Genomic DNA, 23,609 nt, shown 5'->3' on the forward strand with positions numbered 1-23,609 from the left:
GTCTGCGGCGACAATATCGGCGTTTCCCTTGCGGCTGAAAAGAGGCTGAAGGGCTACATTTCGCTGGCACTTCGCGCTGATTTCAGGGCCAGTGAGATATACGACCGGAGCAATAAGGATTCAAGATGGAATATTTACTTAGCCGACTGCAGCCCTCGTTAACGAGTGCTGAAGACAGACGCCGGCTTGCAGTCCTGAAGAACGAGGAGCATGCGCCGTTACATATATGCAGTGACACGGCCATCAACAGGAGGCACCAGAATCAGCGACACAAGATGGAACGACTGGCACGCACCCTCGCGCCGTGTGAGCACTTCACGTACAACTGCGACAACTACTTCGGAGCAAATGTCGAACGACAGCTGCGCGACTACGACCGGAAGAGATGGTCCCATCGCGACGAGACACGATCGTCATCAGGACGATGGCACAGATGGAGGCTTGACAAGCAGGACGATGACGACGTCGGTGAGTGAAGAACGTCTATTTCATTTCAAACAAGACCTTCGCTCGTCCAGCGCAGGGCTGGTGCGTATTGAGTGAGACGGACGTTGGACGGCCAGAGCAATGATTGGCGAAGTAACTCTCGGGTAAGTCAGGAAACTGATGGGGCATGGCTGCGATGGGTTTGCGGGGAGCACGGTCCCACTTGCGGGATTGAAGCTTTCCTCTGATCTCATCGTTGGCTTAGACGTGTATGGTTTTCTGACCCAGCGCCCTCGTTCGACTCGCTCTCGCTCTACCACCCTCCGCTAGAGTAACCCAAACCCCCCTGGCCGCGGTGCTCAAAGGATTTGGCTTGTACGGGTTTGCGTCACTGCAATTGAAGCCACCACCACCACATCGGCCAACGCTGAGCCGCAGTCCACCCCTCTCTTCGTTCTTCCTCCTCCTCTTCTAGTCTTTCCTTCAGCCCGTTACGAGGAGCAACTTTCTGCTCGGCTGTTCCGTTCGAACCGAAAATAACAACTTACCTTCTACGATGCCTGCAGGTCCCCCAAAACAACGAAAGGTCGCTCTTGTAGGCGCACGATCAGTCGGTGCGTCCGTCTCTTGACGTACTGCTCCTTCACTCTTTGCGGGACGGTGCTAACGGAATTCCTCGCCATGGCAGGCAAGTCGTCCCTCACGGTGCGCTATGTTGACGGCCACTTTGTCGAGAGCTACTACCCGACTATCGAGAACACCTTCTCCAAGGTCATTCGGTACAAAGGGCAAGATTTCGCGACCGAGATCATAGATACGGCAGGTCAGGTATGTGATGAGCTCTCACGAAAACACGGCGTCATTTGAGTCGTGTCCCCACCTTGCCGCCTACAAAGTAATGCAGCGTTGATTTTAACGACTTGTTCAAGGATGAGTACTCGATCCTAAACTCCAAGCATTTTATTGGCATCCACGGCTACATGATTGTCTATTCGGTCGCAAGCAAGCAGTCCTTCGAGATGGTACGCATCATCCGCGATAAGATCCTCAATCACCTTGGCCAGGACACCGTGCCCATGGTCATTGTAGGGAACAAAAGCGACGTACGGCCAGAGCAGAGGCAGGTTTCGAAAGAAACAGGACAGAACCTCGCCGCCGAGTTCAAGTGCGCTTGGGTCGAGACGAGCGCTCGGTACGATGAAAATGTGGGAAAGGCATTCGATGCTGTTATTGCGGAGATTGAGCAGAGTCAGAACCCGAATGAACCTGCCGGCGGTAACAAATGCGCTGTCATGTAGGCTAGCGTGCGTTGGCAACATCACTGATGCATAATTTTTTTCAATGCAGGTCCGTCGATACCGGTGTCGAGGCGGTTTGTACGACTAGTAGAACGGGGTTTCATACCGCTATAGCGGGCGTTAAATGGCATTAGTGATTATGCTTCGGGTGGCTGTTTGCGTCCGCCTTGGGAAGAGCCTGAAAGTGTTGCTTACGACCGTCGTGTATCGTTTTAGCGAATCAACTTGATACATTGGGAGGAGAATTAAAAAAAAAAAAAAAAAGAAAAAGAAAAAGCAGGCGGCTGCGTATGTTCGGTCTTGTTTCTGTTGACAATCATTGTGATGAAGCATTCGCCATCGCTCGCAACCATAATGGATTAGTCAAAAGCCGCGAGCATCCATGCAGATGATGTGCAACAGGGGTAGTGGACAATCCGCGTCGAAAGATCGACGGTCAGCCCAGTGCCACTCTTCTTAATCTATCTCTTCCGATGACCATCAACCTTTTATTCTTTCGAGACAAGATTGCGCTACCAATTTTGGACACCATGCATTTCGCCTCATGCAGGTACAGGAGATGTTCACACTTCTTTTTGTTCGGCGAACTTTTAGTGCCGCGTGGCCAAGGACCTAGCAGAAGGGGCTAGACAAAAGGCGAGTGCTCCATGCCGCTGTGCTTAATATGGCAACCATTAACTTATCGGTTCGCAGCCTCAGCCCAACAAGGGGTGGGCTGAGGACACCGTGAAAATCACGAGCAACGCTTATTGATAAGGGCTCTCGTTCTCTGCTTGAGTCTCTTGGCCCTAGACCCCTTTGTTCACCCCCTTCAATTGAGCCATCTTGCGCTCCACTTGCACTACCAGCCAGAGAACAGGCAGGCAGGAGTGCTCGCCGCTGTACACAATTGCACATCATGGCTCAAGTATCGTGGAGTGGGACGGCCAGGATCAAGGGCTCGTCGGAGGCGACACGCATGGCCTTGTTGACCATAAGTCTGATTGGAATTCAGTATGCCCTATTCTCTTTCCAAATCGATTCGTGTCGACATGCTGACGGTCGTGTAGATTCACATGGGGTGTCGAAATGACCTACTGCACACCGTACCTTCTCCGTCTCGGCCTCACGAAAGACAAGGTCTCGCTCGTTTGGCTCGCAGGCCCCCTCTCCGGCTTGATCATGGCGCCGATAGTAGGCCTACTGGCGGACAAGTCTACGTCGCCTTGGGGCCGCCGCAGACCCTTCATGGCGATCGGCACACTCATCGTCTGCGCGTCCCTTTTCATACTAGGTTGGACTTCGGAGGTCGTCTCGTTCTTCGTCCAAGATCCGGAGACGAAGAAGTCTGCTACGGTGATTCTGGCTGTCCTTGCAATCTACGGCGTCGATTTTGCGATCAACGCTGTGCAGGCGTGCGGTAGAGGTTTGATCAGCGACACCCTCCCGCTGTCGAAGCAACAGATGGGGAGTGCGTGGGCTAGTAGGATGGTAGCTGTAGGCAGCTTGATCGGGTACGGCTTTGGGGCCATGGATCTGACGAAGCTGTTTGGAAACAGCATTGGCGAGACGCAATTCAAGCAGCTTATCGTGGTGGCGGGACTGATACTCGTGTCCACGGTTGGAGCTACTTGCTGGGCAGTGGAAGAGAGGATACTGATCACGAACGGTAAGGAAAATGAGGAGACTACGGCTTTGGAAACGATCAAGGGGCTCTTCAGGCAGATATGGGATACAGCCCTGAACATGCCGGAACGTATTGCAGCTATTTGCTGGGTCCAGTTCTGGTGCTGGATCGGCTGGTTTCCGTTCCTGTTCTACTCGACCACGTGGTTGGGCGAAGTTTATCTACGCTTCAATGCCCCCGCAGATGCAAAGGAGCACCCAGATTCCCTTGCACAAGTTGGTCGTGTCGGAAGCAGTGCTTTGATCGTGTTCTCCATTGTGACTTTCGTGTCCTCCATGGTCATGCCATGGTTTATCGACGGTCTGGAAGAGGAAACAGATGGATTCACACCTCGTCCTCCTGCAAGCATCGCGTGGATCGTCGAGGAAGTGCAGAAACACAAGCCACCGCTTGTGTCAGCTTGGTCGTACTCTCACATCATCTTCGCGGGGTCAATGATTGCGGCTCCGTTCGTTACTTCTTTGCGAGCAGCAACCACCATCGTAGCTCTTTGTGGAGTGTGAGTCTCATTTCCAGCTAAATCCTTCACGATGGGGCTGACTTGCGTAGACCGTGGGCTCTGGCGTGCTGGGCACCGTTCACGTTCATAGGCGTTGAAATCAACCGACTCGCTTCTGGGGAAGCAAAGCCGGGGCACAAACATCGCGCCTCAGTCGACCTGGAAGCAGAAAAGGCGTCTCACGGCTTACTTGAAGACCCATCCTCAACAACCGGAGATCTATCCGGCATTTATCTCGGCATCCTAAACGTGTACACTACCCTCCCGCAGTTCTTAGGAACCTTCATTTCTTGGGTCGTCTTCTCGATTCTGGAGCCGGGAAAAAGTCCGGAACTGGCAAAGGAAGCACATCCCGACGAACATCATTCTACAGATGGCCCAAACGCAATTGCTGTGTGTTTGTGTATCGGTGCGTTGGCCGCCGTGGTGGCCTCCTACAAAACGGAGAAGTATAGACGCATGATCGAGTAGAACTCAATTTACTAGACACTGAGACATTTTTCACGTCTTGCAGGATACGGTAAAGACGTGTCCGGGAAGCAAGCTTTCGTATGTTGGGCAAGGAAAAGCACTGAGTGGTGTGTCTTAGAAAAGAGTCATTGTCAGTCATGTCAGCGAGCGGTTGCAAGACGTTTTCTACACGTCTGCTGCTCGGTAAGGGAACAACGGGATAACCCAACGGGTTGAAGAACATTGTACAAATTAGCTCCTACGATAGAGGCGTTCCATCGAACAGAAGAATATACACTGGAAGATCCAGATTGGGTCGGTCAGCCCGTGCAAGATAGGAGACGCGACGTAATCAGCCGCGTTGCAGGGTGACGGCCGAGCATTTGGACTTTGCATCACTCGGTTGCGCTGACCAGAACAGCGTACGTCCATGAAACGGAAGAGTGCCGTGGCTCGTCTGCCTGCGATCGGGACAGGAAGCATTTTGCGGTCAAGGGGTGATCTGCTAGCCTAGGTGGTAGTGGACGTTGACGGCGGATTTTTTTTTGGCGGGCAATGAGGGACCAGGGAATTGCGCCACAGACCAAACGACCTAAGCAAACGTTTTAGTTCAACGCAACAGTACAACCGCTGAAATCTTTTCCACAACAAACTCCTCTCCTTGCTTCCCAACCCTTCAACCACGTCCTAACGCGTCGCCAACCATGGCCGAACCCATCAGGAACAAGAAGATCGACCTCGCGGCGCCGTGAGTCTTCCCTCTGCTCCAACTTGTTTTTGTACCCCACTCTCGCTGTGCTTGTTTCTCGACCGCCACCACGTATTCTTTTTGCTGAACGAACCTTGTCATCCAAACATGGACGCTGACATTCTTGATCTTAGAACCCCGCAGAACACGCCGGCCAACAACGCGCCTATCAGCAGTCGGGCTCAGGCACCGGGTCTAGGAAGCCTCAAAGAAGGTATGTCATTGACGCTGCTTGTTCAACCCTCTCCCTTTAGACCTTCGACGCTGACATGGCCGGGCTTGTGCAGAGGATTTTGACAAGGCTGCAGCCGCTGGTCTTCTTGCTCAGAACCCAGCCCTGGTTGCAATGATGCAAAACAAGCTCAGTGGCCTCGTTGGCCGCTCCTCGGGTTACGTTGAGAGCCTCCCTGCCAATGTCCGCCGCCGAGTGGCAGGTCTTAAGGGTGTGCAGAAGGAGCACGCCAAGCTCGAGGCACAATTCCAGGAGGAGGTTCTGGAGCTGGAGAAGAAGTACTTTGCCAAGTTCACGCCCTTGTACGAGAAGCGGGCGAAGATCGTCAACGGCGAGGTCGAGCCGTCCAAGGAAGAGATCGAGGCTGGAGAGGCCGACGAGGAGAACGAAGACGAGGAAGATGGCATGGACGCAGAGAAAACCGAGACGCCTGCCGATGACAGCATCAAGGGCATTCCGGAGTTCTGGCTGTCTGCCATGAAGAACCAAGTGTCGCTCGCCGAAATGATCACCGACAGAGACGAAGAAGCGCTTAAGTATCTGACCGACATCCGCATGGAGTACCTCGAGAAGCCTGGCTTCAAGCTGATCTTTGAGTTCGCGCCGAACGAGTTCTTCACGAACAAGACCATCTCCAAGACCTACTTCTATCAGGAGGAGAACGGCTACGGAGGTGATTTCATCTACGACCATGCTGAAGGCGACAAGATCGACTGGCAGCCAAACAAGGATCTCACTGTGAGGATAGAGAGCAAGAAGCAGCGAAACAAGAGTAAGCGTCATCCATGCGTCGTCCCCTAGCGTCCCGGAGAACCACGTAGCTAACCTGAATACGCGTAGCTACCAAGCAAACCCGTGTCGTGCGGAAAACAGTGCCCTGCGAGTCGTTCTTCAACTTCTTCAACCCTCCAAAGCCGCCTGCGGATGACGACGAGAACACGTCAGACATCGAAGAGCGTCTTGAACTCGATTACCAGCTTGGCGAAGACATCAAGGAGAAGCTGATCCCACGTGCTGTGGACTGGTTCACGGGCGAGGCTCTGCAATACGAGCATCTCGATGACTTTGACGATGCTGATTTTGAGGATGAAGACGATGAGGACGAGCTCAGTGACGATCATGACGACGAGGATGAGGAGTCGGACGAGGAGGCAAGTCGACTTCAAACCCAGCGTTCTTGATCCACGAAGAGTTCGCTAACGATGCACGCAGAATGACGGCTCGAAGCCAAAGCAGGAGGCCGCGGAGTGCAAGCAGAGTTAGAAAGACGTAAGCTACCTTCGACCGCTCGTTCAGCCGCCTGCCACGCCTTGGACTGGTTGAAGCCGTAAATGTCTACAGAATCATAATTAGACAGCGGGCTACAAGGTTCTTCGCCAGAACATGACGGTGTCGTAAACATCAAACCCCCAATTCACATCATACGCAACATGCACAGCGGCCCACGCAAATATAAAATCCAAAACTCATCAAGACTCTCCTTTGTGTTCCAATTCAACCCATATGGCAGGCAAGTGTGCGGGGCGGACCGGCATGGCAGAGAGGAAAGAGCACAACCTTTTTCTTTTTTGGGGAAGCAAAGCTAAGGTCGTGGGATTTTGCAAGAAAGAGGGTTACCACCGGCAGGCGTATCGGATCCTTTTTTTTATCCTATGGACGGGGCTGCATAACTTGCTGAAGTGCTGGGCTTGTGTCTTTTTTTTCACTCTCCATCAACGTAGTAGTTCCACAAATACGACATCTATTCCCCAAGAACGCCTCCGCCTTGGAGCGGTCTGCTCATACCACAACCCAGGGAGACCCGACGTCAGCATAGGCGTGGCCCCACTGTTTCGTCTGCTCGTTGCGTCACAGTTGACGAGGTGCGAGGATGAAACGTCAAAACGAAATGCTCTTGGAAGGGGGAGTGTGGAGGCCTTGGAAGCGGTTGGATTGCTTCCAAGCAAGAATTTTCCAGTGCTTACAAAATACAGCCAGAGCGTGGTCCCATTTTGAGGTGCGTTTTCCGGAACCGTGCCACGAGGACGCTGGACGGTTTCGGGGAGGTGAGGTTCGCTTAGTCATGTTCGCGTTGCAGCACGGCAGCATCTGCAGAAACAACAGACCAATGGCCAAGTACGGCAAGCGGCAGCAGCAGCGGCGGTGGCGGCGGCGGGGACGGGGGGATCTCTGGTCCGACGACAGCCAGCATCAACGGCCATTGAGGAGAGTTTCCCATTCTCTCTCGCTCAGAAGGTGGCATGGCGAGACGGCGGGAGGATCAAGATTGGCTGGACGGACGACGCACGATAGAAGCACGAGGTCAGCTAAACTGGCGTGGGCGGGCTTGGGACTGCAGGTCAACAAAGAGCCGGAAAAAAAGTTTTGAGTGATCCCGTGGCGGTTGCAGGCGGATGGAGACTCTCTGAGGGTAAGGGAGCCGTGACGGATAAACAGTCATTGCTTAGTGATGGCGTAGTAATGATGGGGGGCCAGACGCGCGATTGCTCCGACTCGCGCTGTCGCACATCCATCCAGCGTTCCCCTCCCCATCCACAGCGGGCCTGCAAGCGAGGCTGTAGCAGCAGCATCGAGCAGCGGCATTGTGTCCCCTCGACGTTTCTGTCTTGTCCCTCGGACGCCGTTCTGTGTGCAGCGAACGAGGCCGGCCGGCTGGCTTCTTGACGGCTGTGTCGGCCAAGTCCTCGGAAGTAGCAACACACAAGACAAAGCGCGATCGAGTACGGAGATATCGGGTTCAGGTCAGGCGGTGACCGCCAGCTCAGGAGATTAGTGAGTCTCCGCGGGTGCGCTGTAGCGAGGTCGCCGGTGGGAAAACGGGGGGGAGAAGGGAGCGTCAGTGGCGGGCGTGCAGGTGGTGGTGGGCAAGCGTCCCACCGGCCAGAGGCATAAGAAGTCGAGTGAAAAAGCGTTGCACGCGCTCCCATCCGTCGCAGCAGTGCGCAGCCCATACACGCAGACACAACGCCGTCAGCCCAGCGCGCCGGATCTTCAGCATCGACATTGTCGCAGTCGACCTGACGACGATCCTCGCCTTGACGGTGCTGCTGCGGCCAGCATCATCGCGTCAGAGCTCCCGCGCTCCCAACCAACCCGTTCGTCAGCCTCGAGCTCCGGGAATACCCCACCAAAGCAGCCCGCCGTCTCGAATTTCCAACCAAAAAAACTCCCAATCCCACCCCTCCCTTCTCTCTTCCTGCTGTTCTCTGCTCGCTACGACCGGACTCTGTTCCTTCGCCCTGAGATCCGATCAATTGTGGCTCTCTGTCTCTTCTTCGCCGTCTTCTCGCTGTAATTTTCTCCCGCGCAGACCATGGCGAACACCATCGTTGTGCCCAAGGTCGAGCCGACCGCTGGGTAAGCCCCAACACACTCTCTTCGCCCCGTCTCCCTCCACCGGCGTCGTCGCTGTGACCTGCGACCACCGTGCGGAACGCCGTGCGATCTCATCGCCGCGTCTGCGTCCAACAAGCCCAAGCTGGATCCCAATTGGCGTCCGCGTGGCCGCGCTTCCGCCTCGTTGTGTTTTCTTTCCCTTTTGCCTCCCCTCCCCCCCCGCCCCGCGACGCTGGAGAAGCTTGTGCTGACGTATCTCCGAATGTGTAGCAACATCGAGCTCAAAGACAACACCGTCATAGTCGTCCTGGGAGCATCCGGAGATCTCGCCAAGAAGAAGACGGTAAGCTTGCCCTCGTCTTTTTTCCCCTTCGCCCTGTGTACTGACCGCGCCCGCAGTTCCCGGCACTCTTCGGCCTCGTAAGCAGCCCTCTTGTTTCCCGACCACAAAGTCGCTGTCTAACTCGTTCGCGCCGCTCTAGTATCGCAACAACTTCCTCCCCAAAGATGTCAAGATCGTCGGCTACGCGCGGACGAAGATGGACCACGCAGAGTACCTGAAGCGGGTCAAGTCGAACATCAAGACACCCACCAAGGAGATGGAGGAGCAGCTGGGCAAGTTCACCGACATCTGCACGTACATCTCCGGCCAGTACGACCAGGACGAGTCGTTCGTCAACCTAAGAAAGCACCTCGAGGAGCTGGAGAACGGCCGCAAGGAGACCAACCGCGTCTTCTACATGGCCCTGCCCCCAAGCGTCTTCATTCCAGTGTCGCAGCATCTGAAGAAGATCTGCTACCCCACCAATGGCATCACCAGAATCATTGTACGTGACACACGGCCTGGTATGACGTCCTGGGCCGCCGCCTGCTAACATCAGCGTTACGTGACAGGTTGAGAAGCCGTTCGGCAAGGATCTGCCGAGCTCGCGCGAACTTCAGCGCGCCCTCGCACCAGACTGGAAGGAAGAGGAGATCTTCCGCATCGACCACTACCTGGGCAAGGAGATGGTGAAGAACCTGCTCATCTTGCGGTTTGGCAACTCCTTCTTCGGCGCCACCTGGAACCGAAATCACATCGACAATGTCCAGATCACATTCAAGGAGCCCTTCGGCACTGAAGGTCGTGGCGGATATTTTGACGAGTTCGGCATCATCCGCGATGTCATGCAGAACCACCTGCTGCAGATCCTCACCCTGCTCGCCATGGAGCGGCCTATCTCTTTCGATGCGGAGGACATTCGTGACGAGAAGGTGCGCGTGTTGCGGGCCATGCCAGCAATCGAGCCCAAGAACGTCATCATAGGCCAGTACGGAAAGTCCCTGGACGGCAGCAAGCCGGGCTACAAAGACGACGACTCTGTGCCCAAGGACTCGAGGTGTCCCACCTTCGCCGCCATGGTCGCCTACATCAAAAACGAGCGGTGGGACGGCGTGCCCTTCATTCTGAAGGCCGGAAAAGCCCTCAACGAGCAGAAGACGGAGATTCGCGTTCAGTTCAAGGACGTCACGTCCGGCATCTTCAAGGACATCCCCCGTAACGAGCTGGTGATCCGAGTCCAGCCAAACGAGTCGGTCTATATCAAGATGAACTCGAAGCTGCCGGGCTTGTCCATGCAGACCGTCGTCACAGAACTTGATCTGACTTACCGGAGACGGTTCTCGGACCTAAAGATCCCAGAGGCATACGAGTCGCTGATCCTGGATGCGCTCAAGGGCGATCACTCGAACTTCGTGCGCGACGACGAGCTGGATGCCTCGTGGAGAATCTTCACGCCGCTGCTGCACTATCTGGACGACAACAAGGAGATCGTCCCCATGGAATACCCATACGGTACGCTTCTCACACACACACACACACACACACACACACACACACACACACACACACACACACACACACACACACACACACACACCGCCTCGAGATTGTAAAACAATGTACAGATGCTAATGCAAGTCACTAGGTTCTCGCGGCCCCGCTGTCCTTGACGACTTCACCGCCTCCTATGGCTACAAATTCAGCGATGCAGCAGGCTATCAATGGCCGATGCACGACGGTACGGCTGGCCCCAACAAGCTCTAAATCCGCATCGCGAGGCAACCGCGTCCAGGAAGAATCTGAACCGCTTGTCAAACGTGTGCGAACTCGTGCTTGGTGCTCTTACAGGCCAACATGTGTAACATTCGTAAACATTTCCTTTCGAGCCCCACTACCATCATCAATATCTTCCAAACACCCCCGGCCCCTTTTTTGCCTACGGTAGCGCGATATAGAAAGAGAGTGTGTGACGCCATTAAGTGCGACGGTTTTTTTTTCCTTTTCAAAAGAAAAAACCCGACACGTTTACATGCATATGATTTAAGCTGAGCAAAGGCTTCTTGACTGCTTTGCGACGCAGCGCGGGGATTCGAAGATGGGGGATACAGGGGCCAAAAGGGATTTGTGTTGTCTGATTTCTTCATGGGTCGATTTGGTTCTTGTCCAAGGCAACAAAAGGAATGTGGGTGAATAGACGAAATCTCGACGCTCTTCGCTGACCAAACTGGTTGAACCTTTTTTTTTTTCATTCAAACTCTATCACTGTGTCTTGATTTTATCTGCAATCCGATTATGATGCTGGAAACGCTTGATGTCTTGCCCCGCCCTAAGATGGCGAGATGGATCGCATAGTTGACCGTACCTGTTTCTTTTTTTTTTCCCCTCTCTTTTTGTTGAAGCCTCGCTGGAACAGATATTTATTCTGCCCTGATTGATTGACTGATCGTATCATTTCTTTTTTCTCTTTCTTGTTTCGGCGCCGGGTGCTCGTCGCCGAGCGTTTTCTTTTTGTTGAATTGCTTTCCCGTGCCTTGTCTACCTTATGCTACCCAAACAACATTAAAAAAAAAAAATCCAGAAACTACAAAATTTTGGACTCCGTGTGACGCTTTCTAGTACAAGATCCTGGTCCTGATCCTGGCCTCGTCTCCTTCCAGGCTGGCGAACAGGTCCGACAACTCGTTCTCTTGCACTTGGCTCACGTCCGCCATGAGGTAGGCGACGTCGCCCTTCGAGTCCGTCATCTGCTTGTCGATGTTGTGGTCTGCCAATATGTTGTTGACCCTGCGCAGCACGCCAGGCACGTTCTTGTGGATGTAGATAACGCGGGCGTGGTTGGGCTCGTCGATCGTCAGCGAACGCAGGGTGACCTCAGGCATGTTGACCGAGGACTGGGTGATGCCCTCGTTGATGTAGTGCACGAGGAAGTTGCCGACCTCGATGCCGATGGCGGACTGGGCCTCCTCCGTCGAGCCGCCAATGTGCGGCGTCAGGATGAGGTTCTTCAGCGAGCGCAGGTCCGCCGCCCACGCGTTCAGGTCCGCGTTGAAGTAGTCCCCGTTTCCGCTAGGCTCGTTGGGGTACACGTCCAGGGCGGCGCCCGCGAGGTGGCCGGATCGCATCGCGTTGATCAGCTCCGGTATGTCGACGACGCTCCCCCGGGCGTTGTTGATCAGGTACGAGCCCTGCTTCATCTGACTGAACTGCTCGGCCGAGAACATGTTCTTCGTATCTTCCAGCTCGGGCACGTGGATCGTGACAAAGTCCGCCTGCGCGAGCAGCTTGGGCAGCGAGTCAACCTGCTTGGATGTGCCCAGTCCCATGAGCGGCACCACGTCGTAGTATATCACGTTCATACCCATCTGCTCCGCCAACACGGACAGCTGCGATCCAATGTGCCCGTAGCCCACTATACCCAGAGTCTTGCCGCGGACTTCCCAACAGCCAGCGGAGACCTTGTTCCACGTGCCGTTGTGCAGCTCCATGCTCCTGTCTGTCAGTTGCCTGGCGAGGCATATGATCTCCGCGATGGTCATCTCTGCGACGGATCGCGAGTTGGAGAATGGAGAGTTGAAGACCGCAATCCCCAGCTGAGCGGCCGTCTTCAGATCGACCTGGTTGGTTCCGATGCAGAAGCATCCGATGACGATGAGGTTCTTCGCCGACTCGAGGACCCGCTTGGTGAGTTTGGTCTTGGATCTGATGCCAATTACGTGGACGTCCCTACCCTCGCGACCGTTAGTGCGAATGGCGTTTGCACAGCACGAAACGACGCCGTCCATCTGGCTTACCGAATCTTCTCGATAAGTTCATCCTCTTTCAGACTCGTCTTCAACGCTTCAACCTGGTAGCCCTGCTCCCGCAGGATGTCTTGCCCAGTCTTGTTGACATTTTCCAGCAACAGGACTTTGATGTCCTTTGTGTTGAAGGGCTTCAGTGTCTTGCTCGTGGTTACCGTTCGTGTCAGACCCGGGCTTTGCGAGGTAAAGCTGCTCGGGTGATGAAAGGTTAGGGTTGGCGACGTGGATAATGCAGCTGGCACATAACCGCTCTGCCAGCTGTTTGACACGGACCGTGCCACTTTTTGAACAATGGGAATATCTTGTGCGGGAGACATGTTTTGACTAGATATGAATACAGTGTAGGAAATTGCAAGCAAAGAGTGGAGGGGTTATAAGTCGTGGGGCGAACTTTTTTTGAGTCAGCCTTGCGAAATTTCTACAATGACGCGAGTCTTTCAATCTGCACATCTTCAGGGTCCAAAGCCTGTCGGGAGAGATACTGAATGCCGCACAAACCAAAGCACAAGACGCATTCAAAAGCTTCGGACTAGTATTGTATATCGTATCGGACGAAATGAGTCTGCAGAAACAGAACTTCATTCATCTGGAAGACAATAGGTGTCGCTATGCTCCGTGAACCATAATGTTCAATGTACTTTCAAACTGATGCTGGTGATGAACCACCTCCAAATGAACTGTAGAAAACCCTGCCATCCCCACCAGTTGCTGCTCAGACAGCATAAGGAATCGTGCTGCTGATAGTTGGATTGCCATCAGTCTTGTGGTTGGTGCCTCGAACTGCTCATCACATCATCCATACTTGAACCCAGTGGCCAGCGCCTCAAATGTCTTCAATATCAACCTCACTTGCATCAGATCCATCACGGTCTTCGTCGAACTCGAATCCAATGCCCTCTGCACCCTCGTCCGCGTATGTGTCAGTCTCGTTGATCTTTGCGGAGTCGGGCAGCTCGCCATATGCCTTGAGACTACGAGCCTCATCTGCGCTATACTTCATAAGAACTAGATTCATTAGCATCAGCCATTCTACTTCGACAAGTAGAAGTTACCATCACTCTTCTCATCCTACAAAGACTTTTGTCAGCATCAGTCTATCCAAATTTAATAACGTAGAAAGCCGAGCTTGTGCAGTTCGTAGCGAGCACTAATATGACCCGAAGTTCCGTATGAAAGGCGAATACCAGGTATAGCGTTCACTCTGAAAGATCTCAAGACAAAACTAGAAGACGTGGCTTATATAGTTGACAACACTCACCTGGTATTCACGTAGGGATAGAAGAATGATATCACCCTGGTTGATCCAGACCTTTTTCCGGAGTTTTCCTCGAATGTGGGCCAAACGCGTAGGTCCGTCAAAACACTTCGCTTCAAGTCTATACAAAATTAGGATGACCGTAGTTCTTTCAAAGCTCTTTGACTTGCCTTCCGTTGCCTAGCATTTTCTAAACTGGAGTGTTAGCTTCACTTCTTTGCATGGAAATGATTAAAAAATTGTGCGGTTTGGAATCTTACAATGACCTGTGCATATTCCTGGCCATCCTGAGCGCTGTTAGTCATGCTGTTTATTGCACTGCAGCCTTGCGCGTCGAACCTCTTTGAACACAAGTTCACCTATTTGGCGGCTGTCAGCCTACTTGATCGCACAAAATACATCATGCCAGTCGAAATTTGCTCCTTTGGAATTTTACTCGACGTAATCTTGCCTTGACTTAACCGCAGTGGCTTAAGCACCAAGTCTTCTGCGATAGTCCTGCCGCAGCACAGCGATGATGTGAGTGGAGGTGCGCGGTTGTCAGGAATTTAGGCAGTGTTGTGTTCGAGTAGACATGACGATGGTCTCCAAAGAATAATTTTACGACTTGTAATCTACAGGGGAAAGTTTTTACGCACGCTTTTCATTGTCGTCTACGTCCAGCGTTAGCAACAGCCATTTTGCCGCAAACTTGAGTGCGACCTACTCTCGTTCTTTCCACGACGCCTATTCTTACCACCCTTTCCCTTATTCTTCGGCATGTTGCAGTCTTCTTGCTATTTTCTCGTGTATGCGTTTCTCGGTTGTGTGCTTTTCGATCGTGAGAAGTTTGACGGTCGGTAGATGTCGTAAAGCACAGTGTGGGATGTTTTATGGGTGATCGGAGGCGCCCCTCCAAAACCAACTGAGCGTCACTGTGGCGCTTTCGACTGCACGTGTGACTCAGGGCCCTGGTTGGCTCGTCCGCATGCCGTATACGGAACATGACAATTTGCCGGGGAAGAAAGAGTCCCGATCCCAGGCTTACCTACAGCACAAAAGTCCGCGCCCGTCAATCCCTTGCCGTCTCAACTTACCTTCCAAGTTACGCTATCGATGAAGTTGTTCGCATGAATGTCCGGAGTTTTTCGCACCGCTAGAAAGCCGACCAAAATCTCTAAGAATTCGATATTCCGTTGGACCTACTGGCGCGAGTACACAGCTTCTGAACCATGCTTCAAAGCAACCCTCCAGGGCAATGGGGTCCAGGCATTGAAGGTCCGATTCATATACGAGAAGCGTGAGCAGAAAGGTCTTTGGTGGTGGGCGACCTGTGCAACCGGCTTGAGCTCCAAGCGTTTCATTCGTCATCACTTCGCAAAAAGGTTGCGCAAAGGGTTCGAGGTTGCGCTGGAGAAGAAAGGATACGCAAAGAACGGCACACGAAGCATTCAGGATGGCAAGCCAGAGTTGACGGGGAGTCTGCAGATGATCGGCACCGCGAAGATCACCGATCCGAGATGGAGTAACGTTCAGCAAGAGTGTGATAACGTGCTCGACATGATTATAAAACTGCAGAATACCGACCATCCCATGCGTCGCGCCGAACCTTGGAAGAAAACATTTGATTTCTCTCCACAAGAAAATCGCCAACCTCACGCTTACACACCTAGGAAATTTACACCAGGAGGTAGCAAGGCATCTCATAAAGGAACGGCGAGGCAGCACGTTGTAGAGGGGAAGGGAACTTTTAAAAGATGACACTCTGCGGCAGCGTGCAACTACAAAGTTCACATCTAATGAGTGGTAATATACGTATTCCGGACGTTGGCCCAGTCTCCAAGAATGCAAACAATGTTGTGCTGAAATATGCTCATTCATATCCTAGTGTCAGTGCGACTGACTGGCACATCAACAGCTGTCGCACTTGGTATCCAGCGAAATTTTGTCCTCCAGCTAAATTTTTCACATGGTGCCGCGCACCATAGTTCTATCCTCAACCAGAAACGCCGTGCCGAGCAATGTACCCAAAGCTTTCATTGCCCCTCCCTCCTCCCGGGACCAAGAACCTTCATTTTTACTTCTTATACTTGTACACGTTGAGCTCCGTAGTGTCCATATCCGCTCATCGACCCGATTTAGTCATCGTCTGCAAAATCTGCTTCCGCGTCCATCTCGTCGTTCTCGATAAAGTCGTCCATCTCCCCATGTCCTCCCGTGGACGACTTGGTCTTCGGCGTAGGTGCGGCTTGACTGGTGTAGTTCGATCGCTCACCCTCGACACCTGCTGCTGCTTGTTTTGCCGCTTCGTCGCATGCATCGACCCAGTCCGCGTACACGTCCACGGGCGCGGACAGAACTGTGCTGCCGTCAACTAGGCTCGTTCCATATACTTTGACCACATGTTGACCCTACAGTTGATGTTTGTGCTCCATTGCTGCCCGCAGACCTTGCAATGGATAGATCCTATGCCGCTTTTCTTGTCCATACGCACGTGGACGGACTTTTCATGATTGCAGAAGAGGCACTGGAACACGGTCGGAAGGACTTCTTTCTATCGCGCATATCAGGACCTCGCTTTGTACGACGCTTCCCCCGCAAAGCGACTTACTTTCTTTGTGGTCATAGGCTTAGCAGCCTTCTTTCGTTTACCCTGTTATTGTTGTTAGTCGCGCATAAGACCGGACAATGTGGCGTATTGTATACCATTATGACCCCGTCTACAGAAACAGTACGCAACAAGGCAGCGAGAAGTTGTAGTCGGCGCAAAACGAGATAGCGTGAATGCACAGTCGGGATGTCAAGCCCAGATGACATAAGCAGGCTGTGAGGAAGGCAAAGCCTAAGTCACGTGTGTAGCCCACATATTGCATGAACCGGTGCGGCGATATGAGGAGTCGGTGAAAGGAAAGTGGATCGCTAGCTCATTTCCGATGCAACCTGACCTCTATCTTCATTATCTGCTTTCCTGCTTGGCGGAGGCGGGCTGCTGCGTGTGATACTACGCATTGATAAACCCGCCCTTAGCCGGAATAGCTATTTAAGCTTCGGTCAGCTTCCGCTCGAAGCTTCCCAACCACCAAACAACTTCAGAGGAACGAAAGCATTGAACATAGAGCAGCGAACATGGCAGCAGCGTCGTCTCAGGAAGACATAGCAGGGCTCTTAGCTCAGTTACTGGAGGATATTAAGACGATCAAGTCGGACAATGCACGCTTGACTTCGCAGCTAGATTCTATCAATGGAAAAGTCAATATCTTGTCCAGCGTGAAACAAATTAACGAATCCGCCGAACTGTGTAAGTTCTCGTGCCGTTCATGGGTGGCCGTCCTTCTCTTTTTGTACATTTCATTTTGCGTGTATCTCGGGGTTTTGTGTGTTCGAGTAGCTAACGTCATTTGCAGCGACCTCGTCACAGCAGACAGCTCCAGCAACAGGAGCAGAACAGGAACGACCTAAGACACCGAGCGAGGAGGCCCAAGATACTAAGCCGAGCTCTGCTGCAACATCGCCTTCTGTCCGGAGGGAATCAACATCGTTCTCATCCAAAATTATCCTGACGTCGTATCCAGGTCAAGCTGGTGTTGACCCGATTCCTTTGAAATGGGGAGCAGCCGACCCCCAAGTCCGTGGACCCGTGGTCGTTTCGCGACACAAGTCCACAATTGGAAGACGCAATGCCATCGGTGCTCATGGCGGCTCGTATTCTATTTATCATGCCCTGGCAGTCGCCAGCGCCCAGCTGGACGTTTCCCACAAGCCCGACTTCACGAACACTGAGCCGGCTTCGAAAATTGGACCGCACCCGCAATGGACGGATGCGAAGAAGATTGTTGCCATGGATCCGTTCGGCCACTTGGCTCCATGGCTGTATCAGAACTACATTGACCAAGAGAATGTGGAGATTCGCCCCACAATAGCTATTACCAAAGCTCATATGAGGATCCTTGAGTTGAAGGAAAGTGTGAAGGCCGGTAGGCTCAAGGTCGACGGTCAGATCTGTCTCAATCAAGATGGCGAGCTTGCGGTAACCAAGGTGGCTGTGGAACCGGTGTGGTACCTACCGGGCGTGGCGGAGAGGTTCGGGATCGGTATGTACGGGCACTGGACGTGGAGAGAAGAACATGTAGATCTAACAAGTCAACAGAAGAGGGCAGGCTACGAAGAGCGTTGTTTGAAGAGACAGGTGGCTCGTATCCCGAGCTGATCACGAGAAATGACATTAAGGTATTTTTACCCCCCATTGGGGGTCTGACGGTGTACATATTTGGCGACACCAAGCGGATGTCAGATCCAAACTGCAGACTCTCACTGCGCATTCACGACGAGTGCAATGGAAGCGATGTTTTTGGCTCGGACATTTGCACCTGTCGCCCGTATCTCATCTTCGGTATCGAAGAAGCTGTTAAGGAGGCGCAAAACGGCGGCAGTGGTGTGGTGATCTACTTCCGCAAGGAGGGTCGCGCCTTGGGAGAGGTCACTAAATACCTCGTGTACAATGCACGCAAGCGAGGTGCCGATCGAGCGAGCGAATACTTCAAGCGCACGGAGAACATTGCGGGCGTCAAGGATATGCGCTTCCAGGCGCTGATGCCGGACATATTGCATTGGCTAGGAATCACAAAGATTGATAGGATGCTAAGCATGAGCAATATGAAGCACGACGCCATCGTCGAGCAGGGCATCCCGATACATGAGCGCGTTCCTATTCCTGACGAGCTCATTCCCGAGGACAGCCGAGTGGAGATCGATGCCAAGATTCATGCGGGCTACTGTACGTGTTCACTTTCCATTTCTTCTTTGTCGTCTCTCTACCGATGCCAGCATGTCGAAGGCTATTCAGATGCTGATTCGTTCTCGCAGTCACGACCGGGAAGGTCATGAGCATGGAAGAACTTGACAACGTCAAAGGAAGACAGTGGGAGAAATGGGATGATGTTGACGTGAGTTTCATATTTCCACTGATACCGGGTACCCCACGCTGACGCTCGTACCAGCACTGATCGAGACTTCGTCGCACGCGAACGAGGAGTATGGAAGAGCGAATACCAGAGGAGGTCGATCCTGCATGTCTCAAAGCTAGAGATTGGTAAACGGTAGGCAGTGAGGTCTTGTGAGCAGGTCCCCCAAGTCTGATTCTTGCGTTGGAGAACACCGTCCAGAACGGGCTTCACGTTCCTCTTTGGTGCTCGTGCAGACGCGGACGTACGCTTGGTCACGTTGCCGATTTTCATAGAGTTTCGACGTGCGTGATGGCGCGTCGAAAAACACCAGTCAGGTACGAGCGCATTAGGCGTTTGAGAGGACAAAGTTATTACTGGGCAATACAATCTCCAATCAAATCTAAATGATAATGGAGACATGTTTCACGAATCAGAGCGGTTTGCCTGTTCTAAGCGTGTGACAAACACCCGTTCGTTTGCAAGTGACGCATCAAATCCCAAATCAGCAGGCATTCGCGCAAAGATGCACAAAAAGAGACCGCTACTTTCTCTTTTGTCCAAGGGCAGTTCCGTCACCGAGATTTTTCCCCTGACGTGTTCAGGCGGAAGCAATCGGTTCGGAAGGGCTAGCAGGATATCCTGCAGCGGATAGCCAACCCGCGCAGATAGTGTAAGCAAGCTCACGGCTCACGAGACACGGAAAAAAAAAGGGAAATGGGAAAAAGAAAAGCGATTTTTTTTTGCGTGGAAAGAAGACGGCCAAAACGAGCCACGACGGTCTCGACACTGCCGATCACAGGCTGTCACTGATGATGTGCTCAAGGAATGGAGTGGGGAGAGGGAGGGCCCGCGCCGACAGCCTTCATGCGGCCCATCCTTATTCCCAGCAAAGCGTGCAGCAGACGGCGTTGGGGATGGGAAAACAGTGCCAAGCTTGGTGCTGGAAAAAGGCTGTGGAAACGTCGGGGACCCAGCAGCCCTTTGGAGCGGAGAAGAGCAAAAACCCAAAAAAAAATGGTGTCGAGGGGGAAAGCGGGGACGAGATTCAATCTCTGTCGGACGGATCCATCGTCTGATATGTCGATATGTCAAGCCCCGTTCACGTAACGTTGGAGGAACCTTCGTTCCCCGCGTTTTGTACCTCGAAGTATACGGAAAACCCCTTTTCTCGCTGGTTGGCTTAGGGCGACTTGTCACTGCACAGAGAGCCTCCAGAAATGCGTGCGTAGCGCTGGGCGGGGAGGGGGGATGGGTGGGGAAGGCGTTTGTTCGCTCGCTCGTTCGTCGCTTCACGAGACGACAGGACGCGGCCTAGAGTGCTGAAGCAAAAGACGTGTCAAGCGTAGCGAAGTGGGCGAACTAGGACCGCCCAGCGCCGAAGATGCATTGTCGAGGAGCAGTAAAAGCAGCAGAAGTAGAGGAAGGGCTCTGTCCCACTCAGAACAGGTGGCCCTGAGGCGTGCGGGCGACCGCCTCGTTCCCCCCTCCCCCAGCTCCCATCCTCCCCTTCCCATGTGGCAGGGCTCCATTCAAACGTCGACGCTCGGCGTGGCGGACATGCGGTGGGTGAAGAACGGACGGAGTGGGGAGTAGAACGTGAGCGGCGCGGGTGTCGTTGGCCTTGCATGTTGGGGACAACGCGACGGGGCATGGTTTCTAGCGTGACGCTGGACTGTCGTGGATGAACTACGTGGTACTTCTGCAATGGCGAGGGCGGCGCTGACTGGTGAGGACCGGGATGAAGTGGCAGAGCACAATATGCAGCTTATGAGGTAGCTGACTCTTCCCAGTCGTCGACCCGAGTTGTCCAGACGCTTTCCGGCCTGTGATCCCCAGCATCCGGGAACCAGCGAAATCCCATCCAGCTTTGCCTGTTAAGGCCTGCCCTGTCTCGTGAAGCCTGCTGCCGAACCTCTTTTCTTCCCTGGCAATCGCTTCCAATTCTCCTCTCCCCTCTCTGGAAGAAGAAGAAGAAGAAGAAGAAGAAGAAGAAAACAAAGAAGGGACTACGGCTCCGTAATGCTTTGTCGATAGAGAATCGCCGTACTTTTCAAGAGAGAGCCTCGTTTTGCCACGGCCCGTCGAGCCCCAACAGTACAGCCCAGCCTCGCTCACACGTCCAGTCGTCCCACAGCCATCACGTCACCTGTTCGTGCTATCGCTTCCGGCTCTCACGGACTTTTAACACGAGCATACGAAACCTGTGGTCCGGACCGACAAAGAAAGAAAGAAAAAAGAATCATAGAAAGAACCTTATCCTCGCAAAACGAAAAAGGGAAAAAAAGAATAAAATATAACAGGACTCAAAACCAAGCAAGGTAAACGAGTTTCACGAACACACACTCTGGAGTCTGAGGACCTGCCAACGGAGTCTACAGCACGATCACAGTGTCACAAAAGGGGGCTTCAACGCTGATCCTTCCTCGGCCCTGCGGACGACCCATCACTGCGCGGTCTCTGCCAAGGGCAAGGCATTAAGCACAACAAGCGTGCTCGAAACACGGATGCTCGAGATGTACTTCAGGCTTCCACTCGCCTCATCAAGCCCTCCATCGAGACCAACCTCATCGCACAACAGCCGGTACCCGCTGAGTTCGCCCACCACGACGCCTCCGTCGGTCTGCACACAGAACTCGTTAGCGACGCGCAGAGAGTCCAACAGCTCCATTTCGGACGCAAAGACTGCCCGCGCCCTACTCTCACGAGTCGCCTCGTCACCCATCGTCCCGCCCGTGAAGAGCGCGCATCATCATCATCATCATCACCACCACCACCACCATCACGACGCCGGCCACTATTCCCACCCGGCAAGCCCGCTGTCGACGCACCAAAGGCACCACCACGATGAGCAAGACTCCCCGACCCAACAGCGACCCAGTGGTGTGGTGGGTGCGATGGAGCGACGGTGGAGCGACGGGTACGAGGCCGCACGAGGCTGGACAGGCCACCTGCAACGCGAGGGCTACATCTCCTTCCCGGACTACGAGAAGTACTTCCCCTCTGACGACGGGGCCGCGGCGTACGCCGGCCACGCTGCTGCGCCGAACGCTCAGCGCCGCGAGATCCAGGCGTAGGCTGCTGCCGTCCACAAAGCGGCGCGGCGGTGGCGGGGGCGCCAACCATGCGTGACGTGCGTCCGCACCAAAAGCCCGCATGGCAGAGGCGGTAAAGAACGGCGAGACGGGCGGGTGGTGGCGTGATCGAGCTGCGCGAGCGGCGGGTTCCCGCGCCAACATATACCAACATTTCCTACGGGTCGCTGCGTTTTCGTTGGAGTTAAAAGTCTCTCCGCCACTTTCGGAGTGTTTGCTTGTGACAAAGCACATCGTTTGGGCTGGGCTGGGTAGGCGACGCTTACGACCTTACGATCCCATCCTCCTTTGTAAAAAGTGTCATACGCGGTGTACACAGAAAGTATACCCCTTTTATAAGTAATTTTTTTTCTTCATCCTGTTTACTGGCATAAGAAGGATGCCACTTCAGGCTGAGCTGCTCAATGTAGCCGGCAAAACTGAATATTACTCATCTTGAATCAATGGTCTTGCGAAGTGTTCGACGTTCTCCTGCTTTGCAATCAACTGCTTCTGCTGATCTCCTTTGGTTCTCTTCGTACATCGTCACTTGGGGAGAGAAGCTCCTGCAGAGGCTCGTCTCCCAACGTTTCCTCCAATCTTTCCAGCGCGGCCTGACGGACGCCGAAGTTTGCGAATGTCTCTTCTGCTTGCTCCGCAATCGTCTTCGCGTCCTCATCCAACTTTTTCGTCACATCGAAGCTTTCCCATTCATACACATTGGCCTTCATGCCAATACCATAGTAGGCTCTCTTCTCAAGATACGCCAGCCAAGCTTGGACAACCTCCGGGTGGCCGTCTTGAATCTGAATTAGCCTCCTCAGTGTCTTCCTCTCGAAGTTCTCCTGGCTCTTTTTGTGTACGAAAGGGCCTCGAGGCACGGTCCATCGCTCTGTAATTTGAGGTAGCGGCACTGGGCCCTTAGCTGGGAGGCCTAAGTAGTATGCTGCACGCATGGCGAAGTCCGCGAAGAATTCGAGGTTGCGAACCGAGTATGAGCGCATCTGAAGGTCGCATACTGCGATGCCGTGCGTAGGTGCACGGCGAAGAGGTCGCAGATATACCGATCGCACGTTAGGGGGAAGGTTCATGTTATAGACAAACTCCCTGGTCCGAGGGTCTAGTTTACCCAGGTGCTCAAAACCTCTGTTCATGTGTTAGATCTTTACGAGTAGATGGAATGAAGATGCATACGGCGGCTGTGAGGCTTGCGACTTCGACATCGATGCATGCTTCAACGACCTGTCCGCTGGTTGTGATGGCGCGACCTCGGCAGACTGTTGCTTGTTGACCAGCTCATCTGTAGCTGCAGACGTCTGATTTGAAAGATTTCCGGCATCTGCCAATCCGGCGCGCTGGTGACATACGTACGATGGACGTTGGATGGACGAAGGGTTCACCTATTTTTGCCTCGAGTTAGCACTGCCTTCTCATATGCAATGGCATTATATTCACTTTTAATCTCTTCGCCGCACTTAATGGCGGTCGCCAATACGCCGGGTTGGACATGATGCCAAACTTGTTGAGTGGTTCTGGTCGAGCGCAGCAATGGATCGTTGCAGAGATTCACAAAGACGGGCCTTC

At 53.4% G+C, this 23,609-nt stretch overlaps 13 protein-coding genes across 15 annotated transcripts; 9 read left to right on the forward strand and 4 right to left on the reverse strand.

Annotated features, from left to right (window-relative positions):
* Window positions 1–125: 125 nt before the first annotated feature.
* On the forward strand, window positions 126–476 carry PV09_00271 (uncharacterized protein; the record flags this gene model as incomplete). The annotated part of the gene is made up of 1 exon (XM_016352987.1): window positions 126–476. One exon carries the CDS (start codon window positions 126–128, stop codon window positions 474–476), a length of 351 nt encoding a protein of 116 aa, XP_016219244.1.
* Window positions 477–500: 24 nt separating this feature from the next.
* Window positions 501–1,971, forward strand: PV09_00272 (uncharacterized protein). The gene is made up of 3 exons (XM_016352988.1): window positions 501–1,040; window positions 1,115–1,254; window positions 1,356–1,971. The coding sequence occupies exons 1-3, from the start codon at window positions 983–985 to the stop codon at window positions 1,722–1,724; spliced, it is 567 nt and encodes a 188-aa protein (XP_016219245.1). The 5' UTR covers window positions 501–982; the 3' UTR covers window positions 1,725–1,971.
* Window positions 1,972–2,202: 231 nt separating this feature from the next.
* Window positions 2,203–4,967, forward strand: PV09_00273. 2 transcript variants are annotated; one of them, XM_016352989.1, is made up of 3 exons: window positions 2,203–2,717; window positions 2,774–3,889; window positions 3,940–4,967. In XM_016352989.1, exons 1-3 carry the CDS (start codon window positions 2,623–2,625, stop codon window positions 4,358–4,360), a joined length of 1,632 nt encoding a protein of 543 aa, XP_016219246.1. In that variant the 5' UTR covers window positions 2,203–2,622; the 3' UTR covers window positions 4,361–4,967. The 2 variants fall into 2 exon arrangements, with proteins under 2 accessions (XP_016219246.1, XP_016219247.1); XM_016352990.1 differs by having other exon boundaries at window positions 2,774–4,967.
* PV09_00274 (uncharacterized protein) lies at window positions 4,948–7,074 on the forward strand. The gene is made up of 5 exons (XM_016352991.1): window positions 4,948–5,087; window positions 5,222–5,301; window positions 5,375–6,091; window positions 6,160–6,470; window positions 6,532–7,074. The coding sequence occupies exons 1-5, from the start codon at window positions 5,044–5,046 to the stop codon at window positions 6,580–6,582; spliced, it is 1,203 nt and encodes a 400-aa protein (XP_016219248.1). The 5' UTR covers window positions 4,948–5,043; the 3' UTR covers window positions 6,583–7,074.
* A 50-nt stretch (window positions 7,075–7,124) lies between these two features.
* Window positions 7,125–7,933, forward strand: PV09_00275 (uncharacterized protein). The gene has a single exon (XM_016352992.1). It carries the CDS (start codon window positions 7,190–7,192, stop codon window positions 7,685–7,687), a length of 498 nt encoding a protein of 165 aa, XP_016219249.1. The 5' UTR covers window positions 7,125–7,189; the 3' UTR covers window positions 7,688–7,933.
* A 312-nt stretch (window positions 7,934–8,245) lies between these two features.
* Window positions 8,246–11,354, forward strand: PV09_00276 (glucose-6-phosphate 1-dehydrogenase). Its single transcript, XM_016352993.1, has 6 exons — window positions 8,246–8,676; window positions 8,926–8,998; window positions 9,055–9,075; window positions 9,138–9,482; window positions 9,550–10,489; window positions 10,623–11,354. The coding sequence occupies exons 1-6, from the start codon at window positions 8,633–8,635 to the stop codon at window positions 10,739–10,741; spliced, it is 1,542 nt and encodes a 513-aa protein (XP_016219250.1). The 5' UTR covers window positions 8,246–8,632; the 3' UTR covers window positions 10,742–11,354.
* Window positions 11,168–13,173, reverse strand: PV09_00277 (uncharacterized protein). The gene is made up of 2 exons (XM_016352994.1): window positions 12,769–13,173; window positions 11,168–12,700 (listed from the first exon to the last, which is right to left on the reverse strand). The coding sequence occupies exons 1-2, from the start codon at window positions 13,092–13,094 to the stop codon at window positions 11,590–11,592; spliced, it is 1,437 nt and encodes a 478-aa protein (XP_016219251.1). The 5' UTR covers window positions 13,095–13,173; the 3' UTR covers window positions 11,168–11,589.
* A 118-nt stretch (window positions 13,174–13,291) lies between these two features.
* Window positions 13,292–14,919, reverse strand: PV09_00278. 2 transcript variants are annotated; one of them, XM_016352995.1, is made up of 8 exons: window positions 14,739–14,919; window positions 14,671–14,685; window positions 14,372–14,391; window positions 14,293–14,319; window positions 14,203–14,222; window positions 14,036–14,153; window positions 13,830–13,845; window positions 13,292–13,782 (listed from the first exon to the last, which is right to left on the reverse strand). In XM_016352995.1, exons 1-8 carry the CDS (start codon window positions 14,791–14,793, stop codon window positions 13,601–13,603), a joined length of 453 nt encoding a protein of 150 aa, XP_016219252.1. In that variant the 5' UTR covers window positions 14,794–14,919; the 3' UTR covers window positions 13,292–13,600. The 2 variants fall into 2 exon arrangements, with proteins under 2 accessions (XP_016219252.1, XP_016219253.1); XM_016352996.1 differs by having other exon boundaries at window positions 13,292–13,987.
* Window positions 14,920–15,016: 97 nt separating this feature from the next.
* Window positions 15,017–16,081, forward strand: PV09_00279 (uncharacterized protein). Its single transcript, XM_016352997.1, has one exon. It carries the CDS (start codon window positions 15,146–15,148, stop codon window positions 15,770–15,772), a length of 627 nt encoding a protein of 208 aa, XP_016219254.1. The 5' UTR covers window positions 15,017–15,145; the 3' UTR covers window positions 15,773–16,081.
* PV09_00280 (uncharacterized protein) lies at window positions 15,773–16,997 on the reverse strand. The gene is made up of 4 exons (XM_016352998.1): window positions 16,718–16,997; window positions 16,623–16,664; window positions 16,427–16,565; window positions 15,773–16,370 (listed from the first exon to the last, which is right to left on the reverse strand). Exons 1-4 carry the CDS (start codon window positions 16,826–16,828, stop codon window positions 16,150–16,152), a joined length of 513 nt encoding a protein of 170 aa, XP_016219255.1. The 5' UTR covers window positions 16,829–16,997; the 3' UTR covers window positions 15,773–16,149.
* PV09_00281 (uncharacterized protein) lies at window positions 16,948–19,412 on the forward strand. Its single transcript, XM_016352999.1, has 5 exons — window positions 16,948–17,309; window positions 17,416–18,102; window positions 18,159–18,785; window positions 18,875–18,954; window positions 19,009–19,412. Exons 1-5 carry the CDS (start codon window positions 17,138–17,140, stop codon window positions 19,012–19,014), a joined length of 1,572 nt encoding a protein of 523 aa, XP_016219256.1. The 5' UTR covers window positions 16,948–17,137; the 3' UTR covers window positions 19,015–19,412.
* A 1,329-nt stretch (window positions 19,413–20,741) lies between these two features.
* PV09_00282 (uncharacterized protein) lies at window positions 20,742–22,503 on the forward strand. Its single transcript, XM_016353000.1, has 2 exons — window positions 20,742–21,272; window positions 21,333–22,503. The coding sequence occupies exon 2, from the start codon at window positions 21,459–21,461 to the stop codon at window positions 22,026–22,028; it is 570 nt and encodes a 189-aa protein (XP_016219257.1). The 5' UTR covers window positions 20,742–21,272; window positions 21,333–21,458; the 3' UTR covers window positions 22,029–22,503.
* Window positions 22,281–23,601, reverse strand: PV09_00283 (ribosomal protein S10). Its single transcript, XM_016353001.1, has 3 exons — window positions 23,481–23,601; window positions 23,220–23,425; window positions 22,281–23,171 (listed from the first exon to the last, which is right to left on the reverse strand). Exons 1-3 carry the CDS (start codon window positions 23,532–23,534, stop codon window positions 22,529–22,531), a joined length of 903 nt encoding a protein of 300 aa, XP_016219258.1. The 5' UTR covers window positions 23,535–23,601; the 3' UTR covers window positions 22,281–22,528.
* Between the last annotated feature and the right edge of the window lie 8 nt (window positions 23,602–23,609).

The sequence above is a fragment of the Verruconis gallopava genome (genome assembly GCF_000836295.1).
Source record: "Verruconis gallopava strain CBS 43764 unplaced genomic scaffold supercont1.1, whole genome shotgun sequence".
Classification (NCBI taxonomy): Eukaryota; Fungi; Ascomycota; class Dothideomycetes; order Venturiales; family Sympoventuriaceae; genus Verruconis; species Verruconis gallopava.